Genomic DNA, 18370 nt, shown 5'->3' on the forward strand with positions numbered 1-18370 from the left:
TGAGGTCTCATTAATCTTTAGGTTTTTTTCAGAATAGTTTTTCCTGGATTCTTCTGAACATTTGTTTTAAATGTTACCCAGTGCTGTTATATATCATTTTGTCCATTTTATTTTTGTGGGTTATATTCTCAAGCCCCCCACAAAATAGTTTTTTCTCCAATCTATTATCCTAATCTTCTTCATACTTACATCAAGAAAGGCTACACACGTTGTAAATATGTGGAATTAAGACTCTACTGATGATCATGAAACCATTGTCGATTGTCAGAAAACCGTATCTGGTTCACTAATGCCCTTTAAGGAAGGAAACATCTTGCCCTTACTTGGTCTGGCCTACCTGTGACTCCAGAGCCACAGCAACGTGGTTGACTCTCAACTGCCCTCGGAAAACTAGGGATGGGTAATAAATGCTGACCAGCCAGCGATGTCTGTGTCCCACGAATGAATAAAAAAAGCCGTCAAGGGAGAGAAACTGATCTATGAACGACTGTACTATCGAATAACTTTTGAAGTACAGTAATGGTTGTTTTGAAGGCAACATTTTGAGGATTGGGATGTGCACATCTGCTATTTGCTTAATCAGAAAGTAATTCTACCCACACTGAATACGCTGGAGATCTTGAACGAAAACAGGGGACTGAATTTTTGGACAGATGTCGGAAACAGAGGCAGAACAGGGAACCAGAAATACTCGTCCCTGCGGCATGCCAGTTTCCCAACCTCGTTCCTGATGCTGGCCATTTTTGCCAAGGTGGCTTTTAGGCCCAGGAGGACCACCAGTCCCCATGACCTACAGAGCCAATGAAACTCTTTATGAGCCACGTAAAGGGCACTGAAAGGAGGTTGACTAGGATATTCTAATTGACCTCTGGTTCTCAACATGATGGGCTGGGGGGTGGAGGGTGCAGGTTAACTGTCAGCAGGTGGGCATCCAGCAGCAGATTAGGGGAAACACTCTAGACATGTTTACAAGCCAACATTGTCTGCCTGGGTGTGGTTGCAGCCGAAGATTTTGGAGGAATTCCGCCTCCTCCCTCCCTTGCGTTTAAATGTTTAAAAGGTTAATCATAGAATCCCTCCAGTGAAGAAGGAAATCAATCAGCCCATTTAGCCTGCACCAACAACAATCCCAGCCCAGGTCCTATCCCTATAACCCCACATATTTACTTTAGCTAATCCCTCTTACACTAAGGGTCATCTTAGCATGATAAGAACATAAGAAATAGGAGCAGGAGTAGGCCATCCAGCCCTTCAGGCCTGCCCCGCCATTCAATAAGATCATGGCTGATCGGAAGTGGATCAGTTCCATTTTCCCGCCTGCTCCCCATAACCCTTAATTCCCTTGTCTATCAGAAATCTGTTTACCCGTGACTTAAATATATTCAACAAGGTAGCCTCCACCACTTCAACGGGTAGAATTCCAGAGAATTCACCACACTCTGAGTGAAGAAGTTCCTCCTCAACTCTGTTCTAAACTGCCTCCCCGCCCCCCCCCCCCCCCCCCCCCCCCCCCGATTTTGAGGCTGTGCCCTCTCGTTCTGGTTTCCTTTCTAAGCAGAAAGAATCTATCCATCCATCTAAGCCGCGCATCTTTAGAATGTGGGAGGAAACCTGGAGTACCCAGAGGCAGACTGCGGGGAGAAAATGCAAACTCCACACAGACAGTCACCCGAGGCCAGAATTGAACCTGGGTGCCTGTGAGGCGGCAGTGCTAACCGCTGTGCCAACATGTCGCCCAAGAGGGTGGTGAGAGGAAGCTTCCACATTTAAGCGTTCTCCCTGTTACTATCCGTTTGCTGCAGCCTGCTGCTCCTCTCAAGCTGGACGGCCTGCTGGGCCAGGTGCACTAATACTTAGAAGAGCCACCTCCATATGTCAGAATGCGGTTGAAATATTATCTCATTGCAAAGGAATGTTAATTACGAAAGATTGAACAGGCTGGGACACATTTCTAAATGGGGGAAAGGGGGGTTGGTGTGAAAATGTAACAAATGATGACATGCTGTGAAGACAATGTAATCACTGGCAAATTGGTGTGGTGGTCAGCTGACCCAGGCTTGACCTTGCAACTTTGAAAGTCCGTCTGTTGCCCTTGGACAGGGAACCTGTCTCACCAACAACTAATGGGACACCTTTTGTGAAAATATCAGATGAGTGATTGTTTCCCTGCCTTGGGATGAGTTCGAGACCCAGAAATGACTGCTGGTTCCTGCCCCAAGATGAAAATTCAGCCCAGAATATCGCTGCTCAAATTAGACAGTTTTTAATGTCTTAAAGGTGTACTGGCACTTTTCCAATAATATGTTTAATTTCTAAGTTGGCTTAAAGCAATTTGTTTGAAGGAATCAATCCTTGTCCCTTAAATTATCCTGCGGAATACTAACATATGAGTGCTTAATGTATCCTTCTGAAATTCCCTTCATTGCTATTTTAACAGAGGAACTAATCCATTTGAGATGAATAATTCAAGCTTTGAGGCTGAAAGCTAAACTTAGCATGTGACGCTGAGTTTAAACTGCCTGGTTTAGGATTGGAGAAGATCAGTTAACCAAGAGCTTAAAGTGTTGAGTTGACAGCAGCCTGGCAATTCAACCTACAGTATTCTGACTAACAGTGGAGGAGCCAAAATACTTTACACAGAAATCGCCTTTATCTAATTCTAAACCGGAATATCTAAGCACAATATAATTTGAGGAATTTAGTGACAAGGAAGTTAATGTACTTTAAAGATCATTTGAGCCTCTGACGGTTCAGTTTATGCCAATGTTATATTTATTTTAAAATAAATTCCTGATAATGCCATATAGTCTAAAGTTTTTGAATACTTGCCAATGGTGAGCAATCTGGCCCACCTACCACACATATTGCAAAACCATATTGACACATTGCTTGCAAATTTCCAGCGAGTACTGGTACTGGGCCAGATGCTTGTATACTTAGAAGAGCCACCTCCATATGTCAGGATGCTAATGGAATATATCTCATTGCAAAGGAATGTTAATCATGAAAGGTTGAACAGGCCGGGGCACGTTTCTAGATGGAAGGTGGCGGGGGGGGCGGCGGCGCTGGTATTAAAATGTACAAATGATAACATGCTGTGAGGATCAGGTAGTCAGCAGACCTGGTAGACATTGTAACCAATGGCACAATGATGTGGTGGTCAGCTGATTAGCTGACCCCCTCTAAATAGAAAGCAAATGGGGATTAGTGGGAGCATTTGTGGCCCCAAGTGATGGTCATAGAGTCATAGAATCATACAGGTTTGCAGCATGGAAATAGGCCCTTTGGCCCAACTTGTCCATGCCACCTTTTTTTTTAAAACCCCTAAACAAATCCCAATTGCCTGCATTTGGCCCATATCCCTCTATACCTATCGTACCCATGTAACTATCTGAATCCTTTTTAAAAGATAAAATTGTACCCGCCTCTACTACTACCTCTGGCAGCTTGTTCCAGACACTCACCATCCTCTGTGTGAAAAAATTGCCCCTCTGGGCACTTTTATATCTCTCCCCTCTCATCTTAAACCTATGCCCTCTAGTTTTAGACTCCCCTAATGGTGGTGTAATGAAGTTTCTTATTTAACCCTTTTCTTTGATTTACTTTCTGAAATTGGTTTGTTTATTGTTTGCTGCTGGATTATCCTTACTGCCAAATGAATAGATGGAGTGACCTGAAAAAAGTTTTTCTTAATTTAGGAAAGGTTTAATCGGGAGCGTGTTGAAAAGGGCTGGGATCTTCCAGGCCAATCCCACTGTAGGTGATCCTCTGTGATGGCTGGTGAGCAATGCAAATGGACATGGACATTGGCGAGGCTGGACTATCCCACCAGCAGGCAAATGGAGAGCTGCCTCTGCTGTCGGAAAGGTTGGGGGAGGGGTTCAGAAAATCCCAGCCAAGCTGTTTCCACTCTTGGGGAAGACCCAAACCAGGAGCCATAAATATAAAATAGTCACTGAGAAATCCAATAGTGAATCCAGGAAGAGGGTCTTTGCCTAGATGTTAGGAATGGATTAACTGCAACCTTTCACTTTAGACCTAACATGTATGTTAATTGTTTAATGGTACTCACCGGGATATATAAAGGGGTTGCAGGTGGCACGGGGTGCTGGGTGAGTGTATGTGGAGTTGTAAAACCGAATAAAGTGAGTTTGTGAAGAAGCTGGAATTGCACCATCTTTTATTACTGCACTGCAATGGAAAGGCTTACCACCAGAGAGTGGCTAGAACATGGATTTCACTATCACAAAGCAGAATTGGGGCAAATAGCCATAGATGCATTCAAGAGAATAAAAAGCTCGATAATCACACCTGAAGGAGAAAGGAATAGAAGGCTAAGTTTAGATCAAATAGGTTGAGAAGAGGCTCATGTGGAGCATAAACACCGGCATGGGCCATTTCGGGCAGAATGACCTGTTTCTGTGCTGTACGTAATTGCTTCTCTGTGACACAGTTCAGTTCATTGCACTGGGGTAAATGGTGCAGCTTTTGAATTGAAAATCACTTTGGAGGATTTGTCCTCACTCTTGGTTATGATTACTTGATCTCTGGGCAGAAGTTTCCAGCCCCGCCATCTGCCAGGATTGTCCGATCCTGCTGAAAATCAATGGATTTTTGGCTGACCTGCTGCATCCCTTGCAGCGAGTCCCACCACAGCGGGGCTGGGATTTCTGAGCCCTTGCATGAGTACCATTAGCTATTTTCATCAAAAAGTGTTTACCCAATATAACACTACAGTAACCTGTGCATTATATCACATCAGCTTGTACAAGTAAACATCCCCTTCAAATAAAAAGTGTGTGCTGCATACAGAAAGCTGAAATTAATATAAAAAATACATTTGTAGCACCATTCTCTCCATTACATTTCACTACCTCCTTATCTGCTCTAACCGAAATTACAAGTGTATTTTATTTTCTCCTTAGATGGCATCTTTTGATCTTGACTGGTTATGCAAATCATTTCTTTATACCACTCGGGCCTGAACTGTTTGACTGCACCACGTTATCACATAGCCTCAAAGGCATTTTATTGCAGTTGTCACCCTGACAGTCAGGATGAGGGATGTCCATGCTAAAGAATACAGTATTCTTTCAGCTTTTCCAACTAGCGTCAACATAAGCACCTCCAGATGCTGTATGGCTTGGGTTAGATGCAGAGTACAGTCCCCTGTACTGCAGAAAAACACCCCTTACTATGCCTGTATGATATTTCTAACTCTGAGGAATTTTGCAGACTTGTCCCAACTTAGGGACAGTTAGTGAAATAAATTGCTTTTATAAAGCACCCTGCTTAGGATGTTCCAAAGTGTTTGGAAACAGCTACTTTTGTAGTTTAGATATTATGTGATCAAACATAATTTACAGATGCCAACAACAAAGTTTCTAATTATGCTAATTGATGAAGGAATGTTACAAGGAAATAGGGACAACTCCCTAGTTCTCAAACAGCATTTTGGGATTCACTCTTACTAAAAGGTAGTATTTTGAAACATGCTCCAGTAGTGCTGCATTGAAATATTAGCATAAATAATGTGCTGGGCTTCCAGTAGTGCAAGGATTAGTCTGGCGGAAGATGCAGGACCATACAGGTTGAGACCTAACCTTTGTGATGGGGTGGGGGAGGGCTTCCAAGGTTGGAGGTCTGAGGTATTTGAAGGCTCGGGGGAAACTGGAGGCCTTAGGGAGAGGTCAAGAATTGATCTCTGAGTGTGAAGTTTGCCCAGTCAAACACACTGGATGCAGCACATTAGAGAAAAGGCACTTTACCTGCCCCATCACTGGTAAAATTGCTGGAGCAGGCAGGCAGGTTGACACTAAGAACCAGTTTTACAGACTCCCCACCTCATCTGCTGACTTGCCTCCTATCTGGTCTAATGAATGTGTTATTTTAATTCCGCCACCATATTCTGTAACACCATTACAAGTAGTGTGATTGATCAATGTTATTGCAATCACACAAATAAAGAATGACGTACAAATATTGTTTAAATAATTAATGATAATAGGTTAATAATTGATGATAATAGGTTATGTGGTACATTAACTATTACTTCAGCTTCACCACCACTTAATCATATTCTAATTATTTTTTCTTCTCCTCACCATGTGACATCTTAGCTTGTTATGCACTTTGTTAAGGCCAACTTGAATTAGCAGAAATGTCTTGGGTTCACTGACCACTATGCCAGCTTCGTGCTCCTCTAATTGCATTATGACTAATTTACTGTCTCCACTCATCATAACATTGAAGTGTTTAACTTGACTTGGAACCGTTGGCACCTTGACTGAAAATTCTGTGTGGAAAGATGATGACATTTTTCTATGCTTTTACATGAGATTAGAATGTATAAAATAAATGGATGTACTAATAGGCAAATGTCAATAGTTCATTTAATATCTTGTAGGGTATTAAAGCTTCCTTTCTGTTACATGTACAACAAAAAGGCAGCTCGCCACCACCTTCTCAAGGTCAAGTAGATATGGGCAATGAATGCTGGTCTAGCCAGCGAAATCCACATCTCTTGAATGAATAATATAAAAAAAAAGACAGATTATATTGGTTCAACTTAGAGAAAATGTATTTTTTCATGCAGAGGTTTTCTGTTGCAGACATGCTTTAGGCTGTGTCTGGTATAGGACATCATGCCACATAGTGTTTACAGCACTAGCAGACTGATGTGAATGGAGCTTATGAACCTCACCTTCCTCCTCTGCATCTAACCCCATCAACATATCCTTCTTTGCATTTCTCCCTTATATGCTTATCTAGCTTCCCCTTATATGCGTTAATGCTATTCACCCTTTGATGGTGATTTCTATATTCTCACCACTCTCTGGGTAAGATCATTTTTTCTAAATTTCCTGTTGTATTTCTTAGTCAATAGCTTTGATTTGATTTTGATTTGATTTATTATTGTCACATGTATTAACGTTCAAAAATATTGTTTCTTGCACACTGTACAGACAAAGCATACTGTTCATAGAGAAGGAAAGGAGAGAGTGCAGAATGTAGTGTTACAGTTCTAGGTAGGGTGTAGAGAAAGATCAACTCTATGTGAGATAGATCCATTCAAAAGTCTGATGACAGCAGGAAAGAAGCTGTTCTTGAGTCGGTTGGTACGTGACTTCAGACTTCCATATCTTTCTCCTGATGGAAGAAGGCGGAAAAGAGAATATCCGGGGTGTGTCGGGTTCTTGATTATGCTGGCTGCTTTCCCGAGGGATTGGGAAATGTAGACAGTGTCAATGGATGGGAGGTTGGTTTGTGTGATGGATTGGGCTACATTCACGATCTTTTGTAGTTCCTTGTGGTCTTGCACAGAGCAGGTACTATCCTATAGTTATGGTCAGTGTTCCTTATAAGCCATACAACAATCCAAATTGTTCCGCATAGGTTGCACACACATCAGCCCTCTTGTGCGAACACTCAAAAAGAAAATTTAAGTTACTTTATTTATTGTTGCCACAAGTAGGCTTATATTAACAATGAAGTTACTGCAAAAATCCCCTAGTTGCCACACTCTGGCATCAGTTCAGGTACACTGAGGGAGAATTTAGCATGGCCAATACACCTAACAAGCACATCTTTTGGACTGTGGGAGGAAACTGGAGCATCTGGAGGAAACTCACAGAGACATGGGGAGAACATGCAAACTCCGCACAGACAGTGGCCCAAGCTGGGAATTGAACCTGGGTCCCTGGCGCTGTGAGGCAGCCCACATAATGGGAGCGCTCATTTACATAAATCATCTGCACTCTCAAAATAATTAGAACAGATGTCATCTAAAGATCTTAGTTTTGGACTTGCCCACAAGTGAAAAAACCCTCCTTGCATCTACCTCATCAAATCATTCAATTTTCTTGAAAACCTGTCATGTCACTCTCAGACTCCTCCTTGCAGAGAAAAGTACCCCAGCCTGTTTAATCTTTCCTGGAAATCTCTCAGTTCTGGTGTCCTTCTGCACTTTGAGCACCAATATACATTACCCTTTTAGGCATGCTTTCTTAATCAAAACTGATGTGTGCCCAGTATGGACAGTGCCAGGAAGACTCTTGTTTTATCTTTGTGAGGGCTTTGTGAGCACATATTTGCTAATGCTAACTTTAAAGGGGAGAATCCTAAATTATAAATAAGAAGGGAAAGAGATGAAGGCTGTCCTCTACTTATCCTTTCCCAATTGCTTTAGATCTGAAAAGATCTTAAACAGTTTTAAATAATGTCTTTAAGCAACAAATGAAAAGTGCATTTCACTAAAGTTTGCTGAGCTAATGAGCTGCAACTCTTTCAGTTGGAAGTCATGAAAACTGAGAGGATAACCTAGCCTGAGATTCAGCTGTGGGTGCTAATTCAATTCTTTCACACTTTCAATCTGTCATTACAGGGAATTGTCACATCTGGGTTTCAAAAACAGCTCTTGGTAGTGTTTAATACTACATGGAGCTACAGGTGGTATTTTAATTCTTCAGATGGCAGCTTCAGTCAGATAGAAATAGCTGGGGTATTAATTAAATCATATCTTTTGTAGTGTTTCTCCAACTCTTTATATTGTTGACAGCATTTAGTTGCCTACTTGAGAGTGCAAATGACTGCATAAGTCATCTGCGCTCTCCAAAAATAATTAGAATATTAATGGACCTTAGTTTTGGTCTTGCCCACAAGTGAAAAAAACCCTCTCTGCTCAGCAAATCAATTCTCTTGAAAATCTATCACGTTACTCTCAGACTTCCCCTTGTAGAGAAAAGTACTGATGTACTGCAGGTTTTAAATAATGTTGAATTAGAATTAGTGGAGCAGGAATCTTTTTGTCCCGCTACTTTTTGCTTGAAGAAATAGTTCCTCAAATTTGTTACTGAAAGTGTGATTTGATCTGCATACACTGTATCCCAGTCTTTTTCTGTTTTCATTTTAACTTTATCTCGATTAGTTTGTTTTTATTTTAATTAAAATTGCTATTTGGTTGCTTTGCTTTAACCATGGAAAGATGTTCTTCATACATATTATTTATTTACAATTATGTTGTGATTGCAGTTGATTTTATAGGTGGATTTGATTCATTCTCCGTCTACCATGTGCCTCAGAAACCCTCTCATGTACTATTAAAGCCAGTTTATCTGTAAGTAATTACCTCCTGTCACCATAATGGATTTTTGTACTAGCAATACACAACACCTTTAACCTGTCTATTTTCCCTTTTAGCAATCTTGTCTGAATAAAGCCACAGTGCCCTTGTAGGGGACACTGGTACTGGTTGGACACAAGGTAGAAGCTTTACAGAATTCACTGGGAATAAATTTACAATCTCCCCATGACCAGCAGGCTGCCTCACTGGTTTGCGGTGCAATTTGGAAAATTGGGCATGCCTGAATTTCCCATTTACCATTCCAGTGCATGAGGTTCTTCTGGGATTATGGGTCCCCGTCATCATCCCTACCATCCCATATAGCATTTAACAACATAACATTTGACTCCATACTTAACAGTAAGAATCAACAAAGAAATTGGCTCTGTGTCAAAAAAAAATCCAATTCAACAAACATTCTCGCTCAGAGAGAACCTACATAACTTTAGTTGACTGCCCTGACACTACCAGAACATAGAGTGGAATTATTTTGTGACCTAACTTTCCTGATGTGCTTTACGCTGAACATCATTGTAATGGGCAATATGTGAGTCAACAACTAAAGGAAAAATACTGCGGATGTTGGAATCCGAAACAAATAACAGAAAAATGCTGGAAAATCTCAGCAGGTCTGACAGCATCTGTGGAGATAGACTAGAGCTAACGTTTCGAGTCTGGCTGACCCTTCATCAGAGCTAAATACATCATTAAGGCAAAATCAGAAATGCTGATCAAGGGATTCACTTTAAAGTTTAATGAATGTGAGGGCCAATTGCTCAGTAAAGGCGAAGAACCATATTTCCAGGATTTCCTCAGAAAAAAAATCTCTTCTGCAGAAGTGGGTTTGCACGTTCACTCCGATACTGAATTTAGTGATGAGTTAACTTGTAAAATAAAAATGTGACTTGTAGCATTATATTTGGGATCAGCTAAGTGGACTTAATTTGCTGCTTTCCTGATTGCAGGAAAGACACGCTGCAGGCTATTTCAAGGCTATTTTCCATTAATCTCTATCTTGTCTGTGTTCTTCTATTGCCAGGTTAGGTAATGATATGACAGCTACTAGTTAGACTGAATTGAATCACCATATTCAACATTTAGTGTCGGATTGTATTGAAAATGAGATGATTATTAATGGGAGATATCCTGTGAATTCCAACTTGTAGGCCCCTATCAGCAGTAGGAATCCAGGGGTTGGAAATAAACCTGTCACATGAGAAGTTAGATATTGTTTTGATTCTAGTTACTTAGTAGAACAGCTTCTGAAGCACCAGCCTTCTAAACAGTTAGTCCTGGGTCCAAGATCCCAAGCTGTCTTTTATTCAGCCTTCTGTCATTTACTGGAGAGTGGGTTTTGTTAAATATTGGCTAGACCCCCCAGTGGATATAATAGTCCACTACTGCAAGTTTTACCTTGGGAAAAGGAGAAGGCTTTCTGTTAAATGGTACAGTAGCCTAGCATCCACCTTACTGGAAGCTAAAGAATGCAGCAGAGTGTCAAGTCTGCTCTCTGGGGATTACAAATGATTTTGCTCTTCTTATTTTAAGTTACTTCACTTTTAGTTTAAGTTTCATTTTAATCTTTGCATATGAAGAAATTGGTAATAAAACTCTTCCTTCCACCAACAGGTTTTGTTTTTAAGCTCATTTTTATCCTGGTTCTTTCAATGGAGCTTTTGACAACTTACTGGAGTATGGTTCTGCTTGCACAAGTTGCCCTTCAGTACCTTACCCTTGGCCATTATTCATGTTCGCCTTGACAGTGATGGGTTGGCAATCTATTTGTTTGTTGGGGGCTTCAAGGCCAAGCCTGATCCAGCTTTTAAATGACACCCACCCATTTACCATTGAGGTCAACAGATAGCAATTCTGAACAGGGAAAATCTTCCCCCATCCTAAACAATTAACAGCAAGTTCAATTTTAATGCCCTGTTATCAAATTCAGATCTGCAACTTGTCTGTCATGGCTCATGCAACCACTGTCTCTATTCTCTGAGCTATTGAGGACACAAATTGTTTAAAATTAAGTAGAAAAGGCTTTAAAATAGAGTCCAAAATATTTATAGACTGGTTTCTTATTTTTCTCCACAGGTCTACGTAAATGAAAGGACTTCTCTTACAACTACCACTTCAGCTGAAAAGTATCATTTGCAACATAAGAAGGAAATAACAAAATACCAGCTCACACGGTTCCAATCATCACCTTCTGAAACAAATAACTTCTGGCATACCGCATCAATTTAAAGTAGTTTTTAACATAACTGCATTTTCTTTTTTTGGATTGCCATAATTCATCTCATACTCATACAGGTAAGAAGAAGAGTTGCTTAACGGAGGGGAGAGATACAGGTTTTAGAGCAGTGACTCGGTTGGAGCAGTACCTAGAATTGAGTTGCAGTCATAGATGCACGAGAAAGATGCCCGTCTTAGTCATGTCAATCTATCCTCTGGAAATACAGTGAGTAGACTTTGGGTTTTGAAGCATGATGCTATGACTTCTTTTTTCCTGCAAAATGGCTTTCCAATAGAGGGCTGATGGTTTTCTGGAGCAGAGGAGCAATACAACTTTCAACTCGATCAACGTACCATGATTCCAAGCAAAAGTCTACATCTGTACTTTGACAGAAAATTTGTTCAAGGTACAATAGTTTCTAAATATCAGTGAACTTTTATTCTTTGTAATATTGGCCCATTGTCCACTATCTTTAATTGCAAAGTGTGTTTTTTTTTTCTCTGTGACATTACAAATTCCGCATTTCTTGCCGCTCTTGCATGGATTGTTTTGCAAACGGGAAAAGTTCCTGCGTTACAGTAATATTTCTTTCAGAGCTTTGCTTGTATTCTGTTAAAAGAGTGTCTTGACTGATCATTGAGAGTCATTGAGTATGGTCACTTGTTATGAAGTCCAGGAACTGCACCAGATGCATTTTCTTATGGTTATTAAGGCCAGATGAGGTCTGTATCCTTGAGACAGCTCTGCTGCAAATGGCAAAAAGGTGTTGATATATGAAGAAAGAATTTTCACCAGCACAAATAGGATTAGGATAGCAGCTGATTTTTTTTAACTTAATGGAGATTAGCGATTTTCCCATTCCATGGTAACTGGATAACTGTGTGAAGAGGATTTTAAGAGAAAACATATACTGACTGGCAGTGAATGCATAATTTTGATTCTCTGACCCCCATCTCAATTCCGCAGCACTGCTAGTAGGAATGTTTAGGCAATATTCCTTAAAGATTGGAAAAGATATGAAATGTCTGAATAATGAAACAAACAACACAATCTTAAAAATGTAACACAAAGACAAATATACCGTCCCAGTACATTGTAATTTATACTGAAAGGAATGTTTGGTTTAACTTATACCCAGGATGCTGGTGAGTCCAGTTGTATTCTACTCGTAATGTCCTAAAATATATACATTTTTGAAGAAAGACTCACCACAAGGTTTAAAAAAAAGAATATTTCATTTCTTCAAATTTTGAATGCCACTCGTAAGGGTGGAGAGGCCTCGGAAACAGCAGGGGCATTGTGCCTCATCATAAATTTTGCAGAGCATTCCAACTCACATTAGGCATTATTTTGTAAGCAGCATGTTTTGTTACAGTGCGGTGGAAGAAGTGATAGTGCATAACTGCCCTGAGCTTTTTGTTTATGTGAAGAAGGTTTTGATTGATGTTCGTAGCCAGTTCTTGCCTGTTCTGTGATGTCTGTACAGTGATAAATTATGCTTCCAAGACCTGGTGCATGTAGTACCGCGATCATCACTTTTGCAATTTCCCTGTAAAGTTGTGGGGGTGTGGGGTGAAAGGCGGAGGAGCATATTTTAAGGTACAGGTTGAATTTTAGCCTTTTTACATCTAAGCTACTTTTTTGTAGAATACTGCCCTCTTCTGTACAAGCAAAATAGAGCATTGAAGGCTTCATAAACCCGCCTTATACGCTTGAATAAAAACTTTGCATAGAGCGCTTGCTGCACAGATACTGTCCAGACATGTCAGTTGCTATGACACGAGCAAATGGCTGTCTGACAGAAAATCATTACTGCTCGAGTTATTAATAGAGGCAGGTCAATAGCAGTGGCATCAGCTATATGTCTGCAGAATGTGCTATCAAGGACAGATCAAAATACCCCAAGCATAAATAACAGCAATTCCTAATCAGTCAGCTGTAGCAGTGTGCAGCAGAGACCTTGAATAACTACAACAAACAACAATTGAACATCCTTGTCTGATGGTAAGAAACGGTAAAAGTTTCAGTGAAGCACATCTGTTGGAGGTCAGGTGGTCTAATTTGTTAACGATTTTACTGACAATTTTAGTTCCATATAATTTTTACATTTTTAAGTTCTTATTTTGTTGACATTTTAATAATGCAGTTGTTCTTCGAAAAAAAGGAACTGTGATTTAAACATCAATAAAAAGGAAGTTATGATCAAAGGTTTTGAGGATAAACTACACTGGACTCCATTATAAAGCAGTTCAGTTATAATGTGGAACTCGGTGTAGGCTGGGCCCACCTTGGACTCTTGCATTTTCATTTTACAAATGTGACTACCAGCTTCCCCCCACTACAAACACCCATTTTAAAACGAATAATTAAAAGTACTCCGTCGCCATTTCATTATTGCGTAGCATCCTTGCAGTGCTGAAGGAGGCCATTCGGCCCATTGAGTCTACACTGAATCTCTGACAGAGCAGCTTAGCTAGGCCCACTCCCCCGCCCAATCCCCATAAACACACACATTTAACATGGCTAATCCATCTAACCTACACATCTTGGACATTAAGGGGCAATTTAGAGTGGTCAATCTTTCTAACTTGCACATCTTTGGACTGTGGGAGGAAATCCACACAGGCACAACGATAATGTCTAGACCCTGCACAGGCAGTCACCCAATGCTGGAATTGAACCTTCCTGAACTCTGGAGGCAGCCCCAGGTATTGTTCAGATGAGTCCCAACATCTGCATGCCATATTGTTCAGAGTGTATTTCTCGTCAGTATCACAGAGAATCTGGCATGGGGAGCTGGCCCTTCATCTGCATCCCATTAACAGAATGCAACTGACGTTCATGTCACCCTCTCCTGGCATGTTTTCTGACCTGTCATAGTGGACACCCACTGTAAATTTACACTGGCCTGAATTCGGGGCCTCCCGCCATATTCTCCTCCATGCCCACCATGAAGCCTTGGGAGAATTCCGCTTGTGGTCTCACCTATAACGCAATCTCGAGATATGGACACTGTGGATTGTGTCATAAGTTAGAAATAATTTAACACATCACCTAATATATTCAGCACAACAATAATGGAATTACCAAGCAGCTAAGATAAATAAGACCAGTGATGTGAATAAAAGATAATGACAAATATTCATTCGAAATATTCAAACCTAGATGATTGTGAGCAAGTTTACATTGCATTCAACTTAACTGTGTATTTTTAACGATGAAGTCTGAAATTAAACAGATCAATTCGGACACAAAGTTAAAGAAACAGCTTAGAACTGAAATGGAAATGGCTTGATTCTTAGTAATGTGTAGACAATGGTGTTAACATTTTGTGATAATAAGCAGGTTTAATTAAATCAATATGCAACACAGTTCTTCTAATTATACATAGGCCAGCCGAAGAAAAAAGTGGATAAATGCTTAAAATATTCTATGATGTATTTCTGTCCATTCATTTACTGCAAGTGTTAAACCAATTTAAGGGCTAATGTTCTGTTTAAATAGCTGGTCGAAGAATGTTACATAAACAAGGTAAATATTTGCTAATGTTGTCAATATTTTACACCAACATATTCTATATAGGCTTATTGGAATAGAAAAATCTGAATTTGTCAAAGGGATTGAATAGTCCTTTGAAAACATTTGTCCTTCATGCAGCATGAGTTTTGCAGTTTTGAAAAGATGTGAAGCATTGTTGTGTACTTGTGTCACTCAGCCTTAGGCTTCATCCTGAATATTGGCTCCTTGATTGGCAGGCCAGTGACAGGAGCGCATGGATCAAAATTATAACTACTATTGATCTCTGCTGCAGAAATCTAAACTGCATTAAAACAAATGGCATCAGTGACACCGACTGGAAAGACAGCAGTGCTCTTATCTCGCCACAGAAAAATCTTGTAATGAAATTTTGAGATGGATAGGCAAATAAATTAAAAACAAAATACAATTATAATGTATTTGTAATGATATTATAGTGTCAGGAATCTTCTCAACATATTAGAAAGAACCAAGGAGTTTCAGAACATGAAACTTACCTGATAACTATGTGATCTGCACATGCAAGTTATATAGGATTGATCGTGATTGGGCAAAGTATTATTATATTTGAGTGATAATCCCACTACACAACTGTGGACATATAGAGTCATGGAGCCATTTTTGGCACAGAGAATATGCAATCATACAATGTGATATTTGTGTTGCAATGACTCATGATTGCATCATGTAATATAATGTATAATACATAATACTAAGTACATATGAAGTGTGCATTGCAGCATTGTAGATTACATCATGCTGTTTATTCATTAGCATCTGCCGCTGTTAATTGACCGTCTCTATCACTTCCTATTTCGTTTATGTTTTGGTGTATTGAGTAATAAATACAAATTCTCTGTAGAAATGAATCATTTAACAAAACCCTATGGTTATGATAGAATGCTAGATATGAATATTTGGGAGGTGGGCGGGTGGTGGTGGGATAATCTTCCCAAGCATTTTATAATTCACCTGGAAATAAAATGAAATGAACTGTGAGATTAATGTTTTGTGAATATTCACAACTTTTTAATGTTTACTTGTCATTGTACAGCATTTGTAATTTTCTTCATATATATTAAACTTTGAAGTTGTTTTATATTCAAATGTCTTCATTTCTGTTCTTAAAATAGTAAATTTACAGAAAGCACGATTCAAATTTGTCGAATGTTTTTGATGGGATTACAAGCGTGGTAATTTGGAACAATATTATTCTTGTCGCAAAAACACTTTCCATTGAATACAATGTCGGAGTAAATATTAGTTTGACTGTTCTGGGAAATTCAGTCTCACCTCTTGCAACTGAATAGCAGTGGGCAATCTCTCCACAAGTGTGTTAAATTATATTGTTACTCTATACGCCAGTGTATCCTTCCAAATCTTGGAGGAAAAGACCAAACCACAGGCTAAGTATTATACATTATTGATACAAATCACAACTTCAAATTGCATACAATAATACTTATTAGACATGCCTAAACGTAATAAATTACAAAGTAGTTGTGTAGCTAGTCACCAATGGATAGGGCTACTGAACAAAAGAAATGGGAAAACACAGGCAATTCAGTGTATTATCACTAGTCAATGCGAACGGATACTAGAGTACAGTGGTGACCAGCGTCTGAGGCTATTAATTAGTGAGAGCACTTTGAGTAAATTTTTGTACAGTTAATAAGGTAATAACTTCAAACAGTTAGTCTATGTGTATAATTACCAATGTTAAGAAGTTACACAAATTCGCTATTGAACAGTATGATTGGGAAGCTGATGTTGGGTTTTGGAATTTGAGTTGACCAATCTCAGGGATTTGAAGGCAGAACCTCTATCTATTGATTGATTCTGCTGCACAGAACTTTCAAAGTTCACATCCACGGCAGGCTTAAGTTTCTTCCCAGCTTCCGCTGTAGCATTGGTAAGTTCAAAGGAATGGCCCCAAACATTTCTTAGATAATCAACTCCTCCAAGATCGATTACCCTTATAAGAATTATTTTTTGCTCCCTTAGGAATGGCAGGAGAATGTCAATTGGACCAGTTGGCCCTGTCCAGTGAAGTGACTATGGATTTCTATGATTTCCATTCGTTGATCAGGACAAACTCCTCTTAATTTTGCAACTAAGAGACCCTATCATCTTGTCTGAATTGTGTTCTGTGTCATTGCTTATGAGCCTGCAGGTATTCTACTCCAGCAAACGTAGGACAGAATTTTACCAGCTTTTTGCCAGGAGGGTTTTTAGGTGGGGGCGGGAGGCAGGACTGAAACTGAAGAGATGGAATGAATTCCCCCCAAGTTCCTGATTACTCAGTGATTTTATGCTGGGGTAGGCAAGGCCTTGGGCAGCAAGCTCGCCCTTGCCTTAGCTGAGTCATATAAGTGATCAATTATTCCCTACTAAAGAGCTGTTTTTCACCCAGCCACGATCCATCAAAAGCCTCTTTCTGAAGTTGGGCATCCTCCCCTTAAGGTCGAGTGATCTCTGGACCTCCCTGCCTAAGTCTCTCCCTTGTGAGTCTGGTCACGCTCTTCACACCATCTCATGCCTCACCTACCCTCCCTGCCCTGGGACCACTTGAACTTACCCGAGCCTCCAATGCTCAGACTTTATCTTGGGCATCTTCCTGCATTTCTTTTTCTATCCACTGCATCATTGTTGCAGTGAATAAAAAAAAATTGTTTGGGAGCTATATATATCTGTATATATAAATGTGCACATGTATTACATAATTCAAATTCCACCATCTGCCATGGTAGGATATATGTACATAAATTGTTTGGGAACTATATATGTGTGTCTATGAATGTGTATAAATACATATAGTTCCCAAACAATTTACTTGAAAATCATATAAGATTGCATATAATGTTGCAATTCTGTTAATACTAGTCTGAATTCATCCATCAAACCAAAATGGAGCGGACAGACTACAGAATGTAAATATATATAAATACATAACTATGAAATGTCATTTTTGTTTATGGGATGCGGACTTTTGTGCCATTAAACACTGGTTAATCGGCAAATGCCAGCCAATCAGATTGCCTAGCAGCCCTCTTAGGACAGGACTTTCTCCCTAGTCAGAAGAGGAAATCCCAGCAGCAGCCACTTAACGTTCATTGGAGTGTGAAATGGCAACAGGGCATTGGGAGTCGTTCCTCGCTAGCTCTTCAGATGGGTAGAAGTGAGACCCCACCATCGAAAAAAAATAGGCCACACGTTAGCAAAGACAGAACAGCAAAGTTTTAGTTTCCAAATCATGACACTGCTCCTTATAGAATTTACCTCTATTTCTCACAATGCTTTCACTTAGATCAGCTAAAACTTGTGTTCCGTGTTATTTAAGACAAATCCAAGGAATGGAAAATCCAAAACAAAGATTTGTTATTCTGACTTGGATATTGCCAAATTGAATATATCCGGCCATCCCCAGCTGTGTATTACTGAGAAGTCGCCAGTGCCACTCAGTGCCAAAATCCATCGGG

At 39.9% G+C, this 18370-nt stretch overlaps 1 protein-coding gene across 2 annotated transcripts in view; it reads left to right on the top strand.

Annotated features, from left to right (window-relative positions):
- LOC145353904 (sodium/potassium-transporting ATPase subunit beta-1-interacting protein 3-like) overlaps positions 1 to 12303 on the top strand; it is a 188868-nt gene extending 176565 nt beyond the window's left edge. The window contains exons 6-7 of one of the 2 annotated variants that reach the window (XM_080204874.1): positions 9031 to 9115; positions 11213 to 12303. In XM_080204874.1, the coding sequence (XP_080061000.1) occupies positions 9031 to 9115; positions 11213 to 11222 (95 nt within the window). In that variant the 3' untranslated portion in view covers positions 11223 to 12303. The remainder of the gene's footprint in view (positions 1 to 9030; positions 9116 to 11212) is intronic. The other variant, XM_080204875.1, reaches the window with a different exon arrangement.
- Positions 12304 to 18370: the final 6067 nt, after the last annotated feature.

This window comes from Carcharhinus amblyrhynchos, chromosome 16, assembly GCF_965287045.1.
Source record: "Carcharhinus amblyrhynchos chromosome 16, sCarAmb.v2.hapA, whole genome shotgun sequence".
Classification (NCBI taxonomy): Eukaryota; Metazoa; Chordata; class Chondrichthyes; order Carcharhiniformes; family Carcharhinidae; genus Carcharhinus; species Carcharhinus amblyrhynchos.